Source organism: Harmonia axyridis, chromosome 2, assembly GCF_914767665.1.
Source record: "Harmonia axyridis chromosome 2, icHarAxyr1.1, whole genome shotgun sequence".
In the NCBI taxonomy this organism is placed as follows: domain Eukaryota; kingdom Metazoa; phylum Arthropoda; class Insecta; order Coleoptera; family Coccinellidae; genus Harmonia; species Harmonia axyridis.
This window is the reverse complement of record NC_059502.1, coordinates 35,124,470-35,139,326: the sequence shown is the minus strand read 5'-3', so window position 1 is coordinate 35,139,326 and position 14,857 is coordinate 35,124,470. Positions and strand designations below refer to the sequence as shown.

Sequence of the window (14,857 nt, the reverse complement as noted above, 5' to 3'; positions counted from 1 at the left end):
CCTTAAAATCGATATATTCTCCTATTTTCTCAACAACATGAATTAGATTCTCATCTTTCCTTTCAGGAATGCCCTGAATTTCGATATTGTTTATACGAGATACCTGTTCTAAATCGTTGAATTTGGCTTGCAGGGTTTCTAAATCAGAACGGAGCCTCTTATTATCGCCATGAACTTGATCGGTCTTTTTGATACAGTCATTCAGCTTCGCAATCTGACTCTCAAAATCAGAAATTTTATCGCTGCAGAAATTGACCGACTGAAGGAGAACTGCTTGTTGTTCCCTTATCTGTCGCAGCTCCGCGCGAATTTCCTGAAGAGTATGTGATGAGTCAGCGGAACAATCATCTCTCACATGCTGCGGCGACGGTATTGCACCGATTGATAATCGGGGACGGGAATTCCTACAGTCGATGCAGGTCCATGACACGCCGTCCTTCCGCATGCTGTCCAGCTCCTTGCCCACAATATCAACACATTTTCCATGATAAAATCGGGTACAAAAACCAGCACACTTCAACCCGGGTTTACTCCGGTTAACTGAAATATTGCAGATTTTACATAATTTCTCCGCCATCTTATCACTTGACAGATAACACGTCGCCTCGAAAATAGACAAAACTAAAGCCTATTTGCTGATATAAATAAAAAAAAAATTAACTCAAATAGTCACTTTGAAATTGAAAGAAATACCGGAGCTCTCTAAAATACTTGCACACTACGACACCAGATGAATCGCGTGTTCATAAAGAAAAAATTTCGATTTCGATATATGATATAAGTTTGTCTATTTTAATTTAGGACTATCCTCTGCTCAAAATACGTATTTTACAGACATTCCGCAAAATGTTTTTCTCGAAAAAGTTTACAAAAAAACCTTCAAATCATTTGAGGAAAAAATTGTCTGTTTTAACATAGTCCTTGCATTTAAGATTGAATTAAAATGTTGGCTATATTGAAAAAAATTACCAAAACAATTTATCGTTCAATTGTATATGTTCAAAAAACATCCTATCACTGTTTAAAGCCGCATTTTCTTGTTTTCAGGTATTCCTCCAATAATGACTGGTCAAGAAATCACGTCCACACACGATAACCTAGCACTTACGGCGTACCTGACTCAAATCTATGATGTGTTCAGAACAGAAATTCCTCATGTCAAACATCCCAAACTGGTAAGATTCTTCAGAAATGTTTCGAAAGGTGTACGCTCAATACTTAGATTGAAAAAATCTGGGAGAAATAATTGATTCATAAAAATGTCGAATTGAATAAATATTAACACGCTTTATTTAACTATTCACTTGGAATGTTACAATATGGTGGTGGAATGTATTATGTATACGTACTAACCGTTTTTTAATTTTTGCTATATTTCAATGAAAGGTTGATGTTGGAAATTTCGGAATTTTATGATTTGTTAATGGAAAAATAAATTTGTTTTGCATTATCCCATTTTTGTTCAATTATTATCTTACTTAAAGACTCATTTAGTAGGTTGAAAAGTAAGATGTTTAGAAATACTGATACACTGTGATTGATTAAATTATGTTTAATGGTGTTTCAAAATTTTGGTAATGTAATAAGACAATTCAGGCGAGGACAACTCGGGATTGCCGATACTTCTTCTCTTTACTTCAGTAGGTGTCGCCATATTAGGAATCTCCATCGAAACGTCAGCGAAATATGGCAAGAGCGCCTTATGAAGCCATGTGTAAATCAATTGAAGTATCAGCAATCTCTTATAATTCCTGGCTAGTCACTACAAAAGTAGTCAGTTTTATCTTAAACTTTTTCAAGTGACAGTGAGCACACCAGAATTTCTAGACATCTTAATTAAAAGGTACTTAACTGTCACTTACAAATTAACTTTTTTACTAGGGATTAACTGAAAAAATTCAATATTCATAGAGTTTATTACGGAAAATATCCTTGGACGAAGTGAAATTGTTTCCAACCTTTTTGTCTCCAAATACAAGTTTATACTTTTCTTCAAATGTTTTCGGAAATTTGTTTTCATTTTTCCTCTTTCTTCCTTGGAAAACTAGAGTCAAAGCTTTTTAAGTAAAGTTTGATTATGGATATTTTCAAAATCTGTCGTTTTATGTACCTAATATACTCATAGAAAAAGTAAGGTATCACAAATGAATATCAATATTATTCAGGGATTTTCTGGGGTATTTTATTTTTCTAAATACAAATTTAAATTGCATGCCCGCCAATTCTGAATTCCATCAGTGATTCATAATAATCAAAATTGAAAGTAAGTGAAGTAGAAACAGACAATAAATTTGTCTTGCCAACATACACGATTTTTTAATTTCAAGTAATTTTTCCCTTAAGCTCTAAAATGCGGTCAAGTTTGGTACCTCCATTTCCATAAATAAGACAAGAACGATATATATATATATATATATATATATATATATAGAGGAATTAAAAAGGGACATATGTTGGCATTGAAAAAGCCTTGGCCTTCATTTAAGAGATCCATTTTTAATAAATCAATGGTGATGGATCACTCAAGTATTGTTGCTGTGTTATTTTTCTTTCACGAGGAAAATTATAGAAAGCAAATTTTTCCGATCCAGCAATCGAATTCATGAACAATATGTATGTTCACTTCAGATCTCTGTTCTTGTATCTTTCGGAAGTGATTAATTTGAAAAAAAAACACAAAGAAGCGGTTCGTATAATCAGATTGTCGAAAAGATCGACTAATTATTTTCCTGTACCTACTACCTATGTTTTGCGGACGTACGAGCCAGTCTGGAAGACTTGACTTGGTGTTCGCCAAAAGTGTTCGAGAGTTAATTTTGTGGAACCCAAATGGACTTGATCGTCCCGTCAAGTTTGACAAACGAATCCTACTAATTTCAAAATCACCGAAAGTGTGAGAATGCGTAAAATTATTATCATATCAGATTTGTAAGACATCAATTTTTATTGAGGAGGTGTAGTGAGCCTAGGTTACTAATTTATGGAGATTCGTTAAAAATACCTAAGCATATTAGCAGTTGGTTGGTTTTTGAAGAAGGTACAGAGACTTCAACAAAGCAGAAAATAACGACAGGGTTATTTTACTCAGAGCAACATGGATATAAATCTGCCAAGGAACACATAGATATATAGAATTTATAATATGTTCAGTTGAGTTACAAGTATAATAAGAACTTTATCAAAGATTGGAAAAAATGTTTTGTCCAGGAACTCTTGAAAATCAGCTAGTTCTATTATTATTAGCTCCATGAGATCTATAAACTTCAAGGTCCCGGTGTCCGAATCCACAATTTTCTTTCAAGAGGGTGATGCCTTTCACTGTTACATAACCAACACTGTTTCGATAAGTTTGGGGATACATAAGTAAAGCTCATACAATAATAAAACTGTTGCTTTAACTCACACAAATAGTGATTTTTGAAAGGGTCTCAAAAAAGCCTTAGGAACTTGCAATTACAAACATGAAAAATATTGAAATTGCAAAAACTATTGAAAGAAAAAATCTTCCAGATAATTCAATGGAATGATTAAGTTTTTATGTATATTTTTTAATTCTTAAATAAAGTCGTACAGAAACGAAATTGAGTCATATTCCTCTGTCACGAGTATGTAGTGAAACAAATACAAAATATAGATTATTATATAGAAAATATTTTAGTGTTGAAAACATACGAAAAGAAGGAAAAATCATGGAACTTCAACTTTCTTCTGCGGAAATTCTATTATGATTTTTTTCAATCCATGATGTTCACCTTTTTTACAGAGAAATAAATGGACGATTTCAGATTTAGCCATTCCTGAACAATCCCTCAAATCCTCCACGAATTTCCATTCAGAATCCAGTAAATCCAGTATTCGCAAAAGCATGAAGAATAACTTGGTGAAAAAGTATTCCCATTGCACCCTAAGAACAGATCGTACAAGTGACGAAAGTTTATTCAAATTATATCCTTATTTTTTGTCAACAAAACCTTCAGAGTGTGGGTCAGAAACGGATGCACATCAAGAAAATATAATGTCTCCCGAAGAATCGCTAACAGAATGTCAAGAACTTGCTAAAATATTTCCAGCTTCTTCTGAATCCTTCGATTTGCGCTCATCATTGTGTGCTGATAATTTGAATCCACAGATCTTCTCGACTGAAACTCTAATGCAAACAAATAACAACGAAAATATCTCAGCGTTTCCGAACAACTTCTTGAAGCAGCTATCTGGAAATTTTTCCTTCAAGCTTAGAAGCAATTTAGTGAAAAAGAAATGTATGCTGAGGGAGAGATCGATTACAAAAATACAAAATCAACTCCAATTTGAAGAAATAGAATTCAAATCTAACATCAAGAACCTATCAAGAGAATTATATTTCATCGAAATATTGGAGGAGAATCGAAAGTTTTCACCAATGTACAATCCATCAAGAACTACATTAATAATGACTGGTAAAGTAATAAATTTTTCCAAATAATTATCAGATTTTCCAAACAGCTATAAACCACAAAGATATAAAGAATTCCATCTCATAATGTCAAGTGAATTTGGCTATTCAGATATAGTTACATATTCACTCTAAATCCCTTTCCTAACTTATTGGTATGGTATTTAGACATCACATACATCTGACCAAGGGATGCCACCTTAGTCAGATTAGAATTTAAAACAATCACAGTTCGATGCGAAATGTATATACAGAATGTCAATCGGTGCCGAAGGGGCGTTCACACACTATGTTTGAAAGTTGATACGATGTAGACGCGATATTTGGCATGCACCAATGTACTGTCAGTCGTGTTTTATTGAAAATCGCTCAAGTGTCGGTCTCCTTCAAAATAATCTAAAGAGAATGGAGAATGAGGGCGTGTCAACCACTAAATTTAATTAAATCAAATGAATGCAAACACATATGTAGACGTCACACAGCCGCCGGCTTTGCCAATTGTCAAATAGCGCATAGTGTGGACGCATCATTATGCGGCATGAAATTGCAGCAAAAACACATGAATATGTGGATTATTATGAATGAAACAAAATCAACAGAGAACAGATGATAAACGAATGGAATATTTAGTGTGATAATTCATGTTTTATTGCATTTTGTTGAATGCTTTTTATATTTTGTCATTCCTTTCAATCTTTTCTTGTTAGGTTTTCTACTTGTTACGCGGCCTTAGAGTTTTCTTTTTCTTCCCTTGATATGCTTTTCTTCTGCTTAATTAGGTAGGCTACACTTTGATTCTAGACTTTTACCTGTAACGATAGGCACAAGAACTTCCAACAGTGGACGAAAACTTTCCCAATCTGTACCTGTCTTCACTTGCTTCAATCGTTGAAAAAACGTTTTGGTTGTTGCATTGATGGTACCAAATTTGACGAGCAATAAGTAGACAACATTGATATTCCATGCTCGCGTTTGGCACCCATTGACATTTTCAGTCGAACTGTGATTGGTTGTAAATTTGAATCACACCAATCGCATTGCGCTGGGTACCGAATAGTTCTATGTAATGTTTAAGGCGCTCTCCTAATTGGTCGGTACGGTAATGGTACTGGATCGGTAAACTCTGTATACGACCCTCCCCGTTGCCGCAGATCAGGAAGAAATGAACTAAATATGCCTTGTTTAATTCATTTCTATGAAATCTTATGACCCTCTCTGCGGCCACATTTACTGAGATGATCCGGAATATCTTTCAGAAATGAACTAAACAAAGTATTACTTACCGATGTTACCCTACCGACAAGTCAAGAAAAGGAAGGTCGATATCAGTTTTCAGAACTTGATTAGTCTTCTTACTTGTATCCAGTGTAATGAAAGTAAGGATAGCCCGAATAATCTCTATATTCACTTGTATCGCAATTCTTCTGTTCCTTTCTACGAGACGGAAAACTACATTGGTATAGTGTACGCTATAATATTCTAGTTTGTTCTACGGGTGTCTAGGATTCATTAACTAAATTCGGCTTTTCATGCCCGCACCTAAAATTTATGCATTTTGTTTTGAATTTCAATTATTAGTTGTGCATCTATAGTTCCCCATTTGCACATTTCCTATTCTATTTGGCCAGTATAGGTTACACCGTGGCTTTAAAAGAACTAGAAATTCAATATTCTACCGACCGTCTGCAAGCTGCGATTCTACAGATCATGTGTAGCCCTACAGCCTAAGCAATGATGGTTGTATGTCGGACTCAGTATTAGAGAACTTTGTCTGCATCGATTATTTAAATATTATGCTTTTGAAAGTAAAGGACAGATTATTTCAACAATCAGGCCAATTCTTTGAAAAATTAACAGGGGTTTATACCACGTGGTTTTCTCGTAATCTGACAAAGTTTAACTACTCCTCCATCCTCAGCGTTTTTGAGATTTCACTACTTTTTAGAATGAGTAAAGCAATCCCAAAGGCTCCTCTGATTTATCGTCCTTTTCTACGACATGCAAGAATTCAAAATATGTTAGAGAAACCGATTTTCCAGCCTTTGACAAGATTTTTGTATAATATTTTTATGTGAAAATTAAAAAAAAAAGTGAATGCTTGTTCTGAAAGCTATATCATGCATATATTTATTCTTCAATAAAAAATTCATCTGATTTTTTTTTCCATTGCAAAAAATTAATAAATAAGGACTTTCCGCAATGGGAACTCTTTCAAATGAATAATCGTGAAAGCCTTATATAAATCGATGGTCTCTAGCGTAAAATATAACCTTATCACATTTGAGCCGACCGCTGAAACTGTATAGACCACTCTTAAGGAAAGAAACATAATTCTATATGAGACATTTTCATAAAGAAAACTATAATGAATGTGAGTGGATTATGTTGGCCTAGTATTCTAGCTAACTTAGCTGTAGAAAAATATAATAGGGAATTGAAAATAAATTGTGAGGTGCCTAAAAAAATTACATAGTTTGTTATGTTTGCAAAAATGAAATATCTCTTCGGGGTCATTCTGAAGTACTGAACAAATGAAGAAATTTGAAAAGGTATTGCTAATTTTGTTGTAAAATATGAGAGAATCTTCATAAAAAGACGAAAACAAAAAGGCGGACAAGTTTCTCATCTTCTCAAGGTCTAAACATGCCACTGCTTTTATCATTACCTCTCAAATTGTTAGGGCCACGTTAAAAACAACTTTCGCAGTGAGTGCGAATAATATGCAAGCATCAAAAATTTGATATTTCTACTTATTATGAACACATAACAAAATTTTTTTCCCTATATGTTTCCTCCTTACTTCAATGTTGAATACGCGGCGATCAGAACAGAAGAGAATGTAAAATTATATTGATATATTATATTAAAATGGATATAGGTATCAGCATTTTCATCTACCAATGGTGTTAATTACCTAGAACATCCTGTAATTTCCTTTTAAAAACCATGTCCCTTGTAAACAAATTATTCTCAATTTTTATCAGTAATTCATATACTGTATGTTTCTTGATATCAATAATTATGATGAATTTCGTTAGCATTGTCGAAATGAGTGCTCTATTTTTTCAGTACTACTCATAAAATTAAGGATAGATAACAAAAATTGTTATTTCATCTGACTATTATCCAATGTTATATTTGTTAGAACTGCATAAATGGCTGCATTGCAATTAAGTGGATTTCTGTGTTGAGTTATTTGTTTCAGAATGACTTGACTATTGGCATATTTTTAATATTATTTATATAATCAGAGAATTTTAAATTAAATGAATTCGATTTAAAATTTCAATTGAAACGCTCAATTATTTGTTGGAAAGAAGCCTTATGAGAAGGGTGATATTTTTATTGTTCCAACAATTTTTCGTTAAATATTGTTTTCCCCCATCTTCTCCAATGTGAAGCCTGGGTACTTAGCTATGCGACTGGTCCTCTTCTGAGAAGGGTAATTTGATTGTTGATGATTTTGAATGAATGTGTGGCGCTACTAACAAATTGTAAAAAGAGTTCTTCTACTTCATTTTATCAACAATAACACGTACGAAAGGAAATCTTTACTAATATATCCTCAAGATTCATGGGTTGTATTCAATAAAAATAATTCTTTGATTTTTACAATAAATTCATGGCAACAATATTTCAAAACTTTGACACTCTGTGCTCAGTAGAATTTTCAACTCAATAATTTTTTTCTGTCATTGTTTTAGTGAATCATCTCTGAACTTTCAAATATTCCCAACCAAAATTTGATTGTGTAATCCTAATTGTCCTTTCCCAGCAAAAACATCTTACCCTACAAATCTGACAAAAACAGAAAAAAAGAATGACGGATGTGTCAGTGGCAAATGCCGAATTCCGAAAAAAGTTCACATAAAATTTTCGTCGAATCCTATCATGTGTGATGCAGAAGAAAAAGGAAGCATAGGCCCTGAACAAGTTTTTAGCAGAGTATCAAATTGGATAGAAAGTAACGATTTTGAAGAAGAGAGTGAAAACACTGAATTTATAAATAAGAAAGCAGAACCTATTGAAACAAACATTGAAGAAGGTTTTTCGGATATCACATCCATAACAAAGTGTCTAGAGAAAAAACGTATGGGAAAACAAAAAAAACTCATAGTTGGAGAATCATCTGATTTGAAAGAAGGATCTTTGAATGAGAAGGAAGAAAAGTTTCCAAATAAATTGAGATCTTTTGCTTGCAATAAAATGTTTAAAACTTTGGGAAAGCTTTCCCATTTTTCCTTCTTTCCAAATGAAGCAAAGGTGGAAAACTCAGCTCCTTTTTCTGTTATAGCGGAAGGGCAAGAATCAGTATGTCATATTTTAAATTTGTTACTATTTGCTCTGATGACAATAATTATTTTTCAACATGATCTTTCTATACATTATCTATTTTGTCCTTATTGAAAATAAAATAAATCTTTACAGTATTTATTAAACTCATATGAAAATAAACCTTCGTTTCATATCACACACTTTAATCTGAGGATATTTCCTATTCATTTTTCATTTGAGAAAAATTTAATATGATTCAAATCGCAATTTATTTTCGTGCAGTGATAAAACTAATCTTACTACTAATACGATATTACTGACATTATTCCACTGCTAAAACGAAAATTCGCTGAATGAATTATATTTTTTTTTGTCAATTGTAAATAATAAATATATAACAGTGTCCGAATATTTTGAAGTTTTGCTGCAGAGGAACTATGTTAAATTGAATCTTTTGAAATAATCAATTGCAATAGTGACTATTTTCCTTTGACTTTTCAACTCTAATTTCTTATGCTTTTAAAATTGATGATTGTTCTTGTTATTTGAAAAGCTAATTTCTCATGCTTATCAATTATTTGAATAATAAATATTGATTTGGTTTTCACTTTCAGGAACTTCCCGAGAGTAAAAATACTGTAACTAGTTTTAAGACACTTCTGAAGGAACCGAGTGCTGTAATTACTCCCAATGAAAACTTTAGACCGTCAAGTAGACATAAGAGGCATATTGAAGGTATACTATCAAATAAGAGTGCAAATATTGAAAGGAAAACCAGAAAGAGAAGAACGCTTGATAAATCTGGAAGTGTGGTGAGTCCAAATATTTGATGTTTTGCTTTAGATTAAATAATTTATTTTCAATTATTAACAATACTCAAGTGAAGAAATGGTGATGTATAGCAATTTTCAACTTACTGTTATTGTTTTTTCTCATCACATAATTTACATCTAAAGTCATCTCATTTTCAATTTTAATCAAATTCTGTAATTCCATCGAATTTTTTTATTTCTGAAATACATATTTATAATTAGAAATTCAGAAATTTTTAATATCCAATTAATAACCACATGTTCCTGTGATCCGAACCTTATTGGATTATAACTATACTTCTGTTTTCTATGATTATGTCTTTGTCCTGGTTATTTCTGAGTCTTACTATCCAAGCTTGAAATTGAAACGAAATAAGCATATGGTTCATTTTGACAGCTGAAACAAGGGGATTTCATCAACAAACATTTTATATTTTTAACGTGACATAAGGAAGAAATGAATAATGTGAATCATTCAAGGAATTTCTTTTTAGTCCTCAGAAATTTGTAGTTCTCATCTGAAATGTACAGAATCGAAAAAAAATTCGACCAACATATTGATTGAAAGTAAAATAACTTTATATCCTCAAAATTTTTTCCTAAACAATCGAACTGAGGGCTTAGTCCTTAGTTTCTGAAGATGACAACATTGTTCGTTGAATGCAAATAAAAATGAGGTGGAAAAAGAATGATAACTTCAGCCTTTGAGTGTAGTATGGAGTCCACTATGAGCTGGAAATATTTCTTATTGAAAATTTTTGTGATTAACTGGTTTACCTTTGGGCTATCTAGATATGTATTATTGAATGAACAATGACAATTTCCTTTTCAAAATATTTTTAGATCAGAGGAAATACCATTATAGCGATATAAATTGTTAAGCTTACGAAATTTGTTTCAGGTGTTTAGAACATTTATGCGTGGTGTTATAGAAAGTAGTGTTGTTACTCTAACACTATTTATTATGGATGTATTTGTAAATTCAGAACGTTATGGTTATGGAACTAGTGGTTTTGTATATTTATTGCATCATATGTTTTCTAGAGAGTCTATGTAGTTTTTTCGAATAAAAGTATTTGTCTACAAATATTGTATTTAATATAATTTTCTTGTACTTGTAAAAATTATAATTTTGTTTTATCACTTAAGAGTGGTATAAAATATTTCAAAAGAATTCAATTCTTAATACATATTAGAAAATGTTTAATTTTTTCATTGTGTTTATCTCAATAACATTTTGTTTTGAGAAACTCATCTAGAGTCTAGACTACACCTATGCATGAATAATTATTTCCATCATGATGTGAAAGCCTTTCAAAACTGTTTTTATTTTATAACTAATTCAACATTTTCTAGATACTTTTTTAGGAAAAAATCCAACTCAAGTATTATTTATTCATTTCTATTGATATCAATTTATTTTATTTTTCATCTCATTCAGAGCTTAAACTTAAACTTAAATCACTCACATATTTAACCACAACTTTGTGAATACATGAAGTAATCTCTAATTCTTAATGAGAATATAAAAAATAAACCAAGATGTAAAATAATTATATGATTATATAAATAATCGATATAACAATTAAATATATTTTCTTTCATGTGAGTGAAACTACAAGTCATTAGTGAAATACTCCATATTTTTCTTATATGTATTAAGATTAAGATATATGTATCAACATGTATCAATATAATTCTTCTATTTTTATTTCCCATTAAGGCGGAAATACAGAAACAATTCGAGGAAGGAAATAGTTCAAAGAGTAGCAGATTATCAAAAAGGCAACAACAACGGAAACTACATGCTGAACAATTCATAAAGAGCATGCGGATGCTTGCTGCTAATGCAAAATCCGATACACCATTCGAAGATTATTCAATTTTTGTATATAGACAGACGGCAAGAAATTTTGAAGATCGTGTGAAAGACTTAGAAAAAAAATTCACCTATATACCTGTAAGAATGTGTGGTGTTTCTGGAGTTTCAAGTTGCAGTTCTAATCCTATTGAATATGTGTGGTATTTTGCATTTTTAAAATAATTACCAAGTTGAACTAACAATTTAGGTTGCACAAAAATATTTCAGATTATCCTTCTAAAGAATGTTTCCCAAAGATGGATAATCATATAAACTATTATTTTTTACGAAATATCAAATGCAAATTTTCAGATTTGATTTTTTTTTATTTTTGAAAATGAAAGTGTGTGGCGTGTAATAATCGGGTTGGAGGATTACTTTTTTCTACATTGTCCAGATTTTCCATTGTTTATAAATGGATCCAGTTACTTATTATTCCATTTGTTGAATTTTTTTTTTTTTCAAATGAGTGTAGCCCGGTATTAAGTTCGTATTTACATTTTTTAAACAATGCTATTGAGTGTCCTATTTGCAGCAGTATCTAGCTTTTTGTTATGGCTTTTTATTATATCATATTTCCATTTGGAATTGAGTTATACAAGGTGAGGTAATATTGTTATTCACTAGAAAAAGAAGTAATTTTCAAGACTACCATTCCAAGTAATCGCAGTATCTTATGAATTAATGATCGACAAACTGCTTTAGAAATCCAATCTTTAATTGAATTACCACACCTTGCTTACTACATTCTGGTATAATGATAGTTTGACTACTAACAATAGACAAAAAAGTCGTCTGTCTTTCATATGTTCTGTATATTCATTTGATTTCAAATAATTGACATATTTTTCCCAGGAATATGATACTAAACTTCCCTCCTTGATTCGTACTAATACAGACGATGACTTTGCTGCTAAAATAAAGTCTATAGAAGAAGGATGGCAAAGTAAACAATTAGTGGAAAAGAAACCGAAAGATCTTTTGAGAAAAATAGGTAAAATAGAAACGTCAGATTGGAATATTAAAGAAATTGAAAAAAAGATAAAGGAAAATAAACTTGGCAAACCAATAGTGAGAGATAAGGAAAAAGTCCCCAAATGGAGCAGAGAACAATTCGTTGCCAGACAAACTAAATTAGAAAAACTTGATAGACAGGATAGTGCTGAAGGTATGTTTAATTAAATGATAATATATATATATATATAATCTTTATCCCATTTGTTACCTTTCGGTGTATGGGTAAATGATAATAAATATTTATTATTATATTCCTTGAAGATATCTTTAAGGAATACTTTGAAAATTATTTTTATCATATTTGTTTTCCAGGCAAATATGCAGATATTGATAAGAATATAAAACATTTGGATCTCAAGTTAAAAGAAGGAACCAATAGAGATCTGGGTCATAATAAAATTGCAAGCATAACAGAAAGATTAACTAGTAAAATTCCAGAGACACCAGAACCTGTTATTCCAAAAAATGTAAGAAAACTTTAATTGAATCCTATAATAAGAAGCAATACTTGAGTACAGAAATTGTATTTTAGGTCGATAAACCTGTTATAATTCCATCCTATAGTGGATCAGAGTTATGTCACTTTTGCAATAAACGAGTTTATCTCATGGAGAGGTTATCTGCAGAAAGCAGATTTTTTCACCATGGATGTTTCAAGTATGGTGGATTATTCGTTATGATCTAAAACCACATTGTGAAAATCTTAATTTCAGATGTCAGTATTGCAAGGCTCAGCTCAGACTCGGCTCGTATGCCTTTGATAAAGATGGTATTTATGGTCACAAGTTCTTTTGTTTGCATCATTATGGTATGCAAGGTAAAGCCCCTACTACTACTAAAGTGGTTAGAAAACCATCACAAAGGGATACAAAGTTACCATCAAAGAAATTAACTGGTGTTTCAGGTGTAGATCTTTTAGATAGAGGTAATTTTTCTCTTGTTCAAGCTATAGTGGGTTCAACTAGAATTGCCCCTTAATATTAAAAACTTAATTTGATTCTATATAATTAAACTTATTTTCATTACCAGTGCGTACACCCGAAAGGGCTGAATTCTCCAACTTAAGTCGGGGTTCTTCAGATCAGGAGGATTCAATAAACCAGATGGATGAAGATGAATGGACAGATAGAAACTTTGGGGCATCTACAGCTGAGGTTGGCAGTAGTGATGATGATGATTCATCAAGTTACAGGTAGATTTCAAAAATATCAATATTAAATATACAGGGTGTTTCCTAAACATGCGGCAAAAATTCAGGGGGTTGTTCCTTGGACTATTCTAAGAATATTTTGTCCTTTGATGATTTTTGAAAAACCTATTTGTTTCGAAGATATAGGGGAAACAAAATTTCAGATAATAACATTTTATTATGAAAAATTACATGAAAATTCAACTCAACCTACAAAAACTGTTGAAAATGACCACCTCTAGCCAGCATACAAGCATCCAATCTTCTCCTCATTGACTGCCGAACCCTTTCAAAAACACCAGGATCATTTCTTATTAAGTTACACCCAGCAATGATCCGATTTCGCAAGTCTTTAATCTGTATTCCTTTACCATCTGCACTTATCAATTTTTAGTCAAAAAACTGGCCGTTTTTAGTAATTGGAATGTTGTTAAACAAATTTAAAAATAAATTGTACCTACTTAGTAAACACAGTGCGGTACGCATTTTTATTTAAACTATTATTAATTTTAAAAATATGAAAAATGTTGTTCGCCCTGTATCTTCAAAACAAAGAGGTTTTTCAAAAATCATCCAAGGACAAAATATGCTTAAAATAGTCCAAGGAACAACCCCCTGAATTTTTGCCGCATGTTTAGGAAACACCCTGTATAAAAGAGTAATTTAATTCAGTAAAATTAAAACTTTATTGATTTATTTCAGTGATACTGATAGCGATGATGAAGATGCTTATGAAGAGGCTATGGAAGAACCAGCTACAAAGGAAGGAACATTGAAGTGGGCTGAGAGAATGAGTAAAAGGCACTTCTCTAAACAGGATAAATCGGACTCTGAACCCTACGGAAGTTCAGATTCTTCAAGTTACTATGAAAATAGTTCTGATGGTAAGTAATCTTTTGTATGAGTTTGTTCTCATCCTCTAAATGTAGTGAATTATTTTTCAGTGTTGTGAATTATTTTACAAAAAACTCTGCCTGACATATTATAACGCCTATTAATGAGATTTTTGGGAATAATTCTTTAAAATATTAAACAAATGGTATTTCATATAAATCCAACTTGAGCGTAGTGAATATTATCAAAAAAGTTAGCAAAGGGCAATGCATAGTGAGAACCTTTGCACTGAAAATTGCTTCTCGACCATGTCTAATCAGTTTCTCCTTAGTGATTTCTTATTTATTATTAGGAGAATAGGTTAAACAAAAATAAAATATTGTCTAAAAAAAACAGAGAAAATCACTAACGAGAAGTTAATAGCTTTTGCGCCCTTG

General features: G+C 31.7%; 1 protein-coding gene across 7 annotated transcripts in view; it reads left to right on the top strand.

The window, feature by feature from the left end:
* The window catches only part of LOC123673203 (F-actin-monooxygenase Mical), an 83,892-nt gene that overhangs the window by 51,277 nt on the left and 17,758 nt on the right, over positions 1-14,857 (top strand). For 3 of the 7 annotated variants that reach the window (XM_045607658.1, XM_045607659.1, XM_045607657.1), the window contains 11 exons: positions 1,048-1,175; positions 3,764-4,436; positions 8,208-8,743; positions 9,322-9,519; positions 11,243-11,479; positions 12,236-12,548; positions 12,710-12,864; positions 12,930-13,054; positions 13,111-13,322; positions 13,427-13,589; positions 14,289-14,470. In XM_045607658.1, coding sequence (XP_045463614.1) covers positions 1,048-1,175; positions 3,764-4,436; positions 8,208-8,743; positions 9,322-9,519; positions 11,243-11,479; positions 12,236-12,548; positions 12,710-12,864; positions 12,930-13,054; positions 13,111-13,322; positions 13,427-13,589; positions 14,289-14,470 — 2,922 coding nt within the window. The remainder of the gene's footprint in view (positions 1-1,047; positions 1,176-3,763; positions 4,437-8,207; positions 8,744-9,321; positions 9,520-11,242; positions 11,480-12,235; positions 12,549-12,709; positions 12,865-12,929; positions 13,055-13,110; positions 13,323-13,426; positions 13,590-14,288; positions 14,471-14,857) is intronic. The other 4 variants (XM_045607662.1, XM_045607663.1, XM_045607661.1 and 1 more) reach the window with 3 other exon arrangements.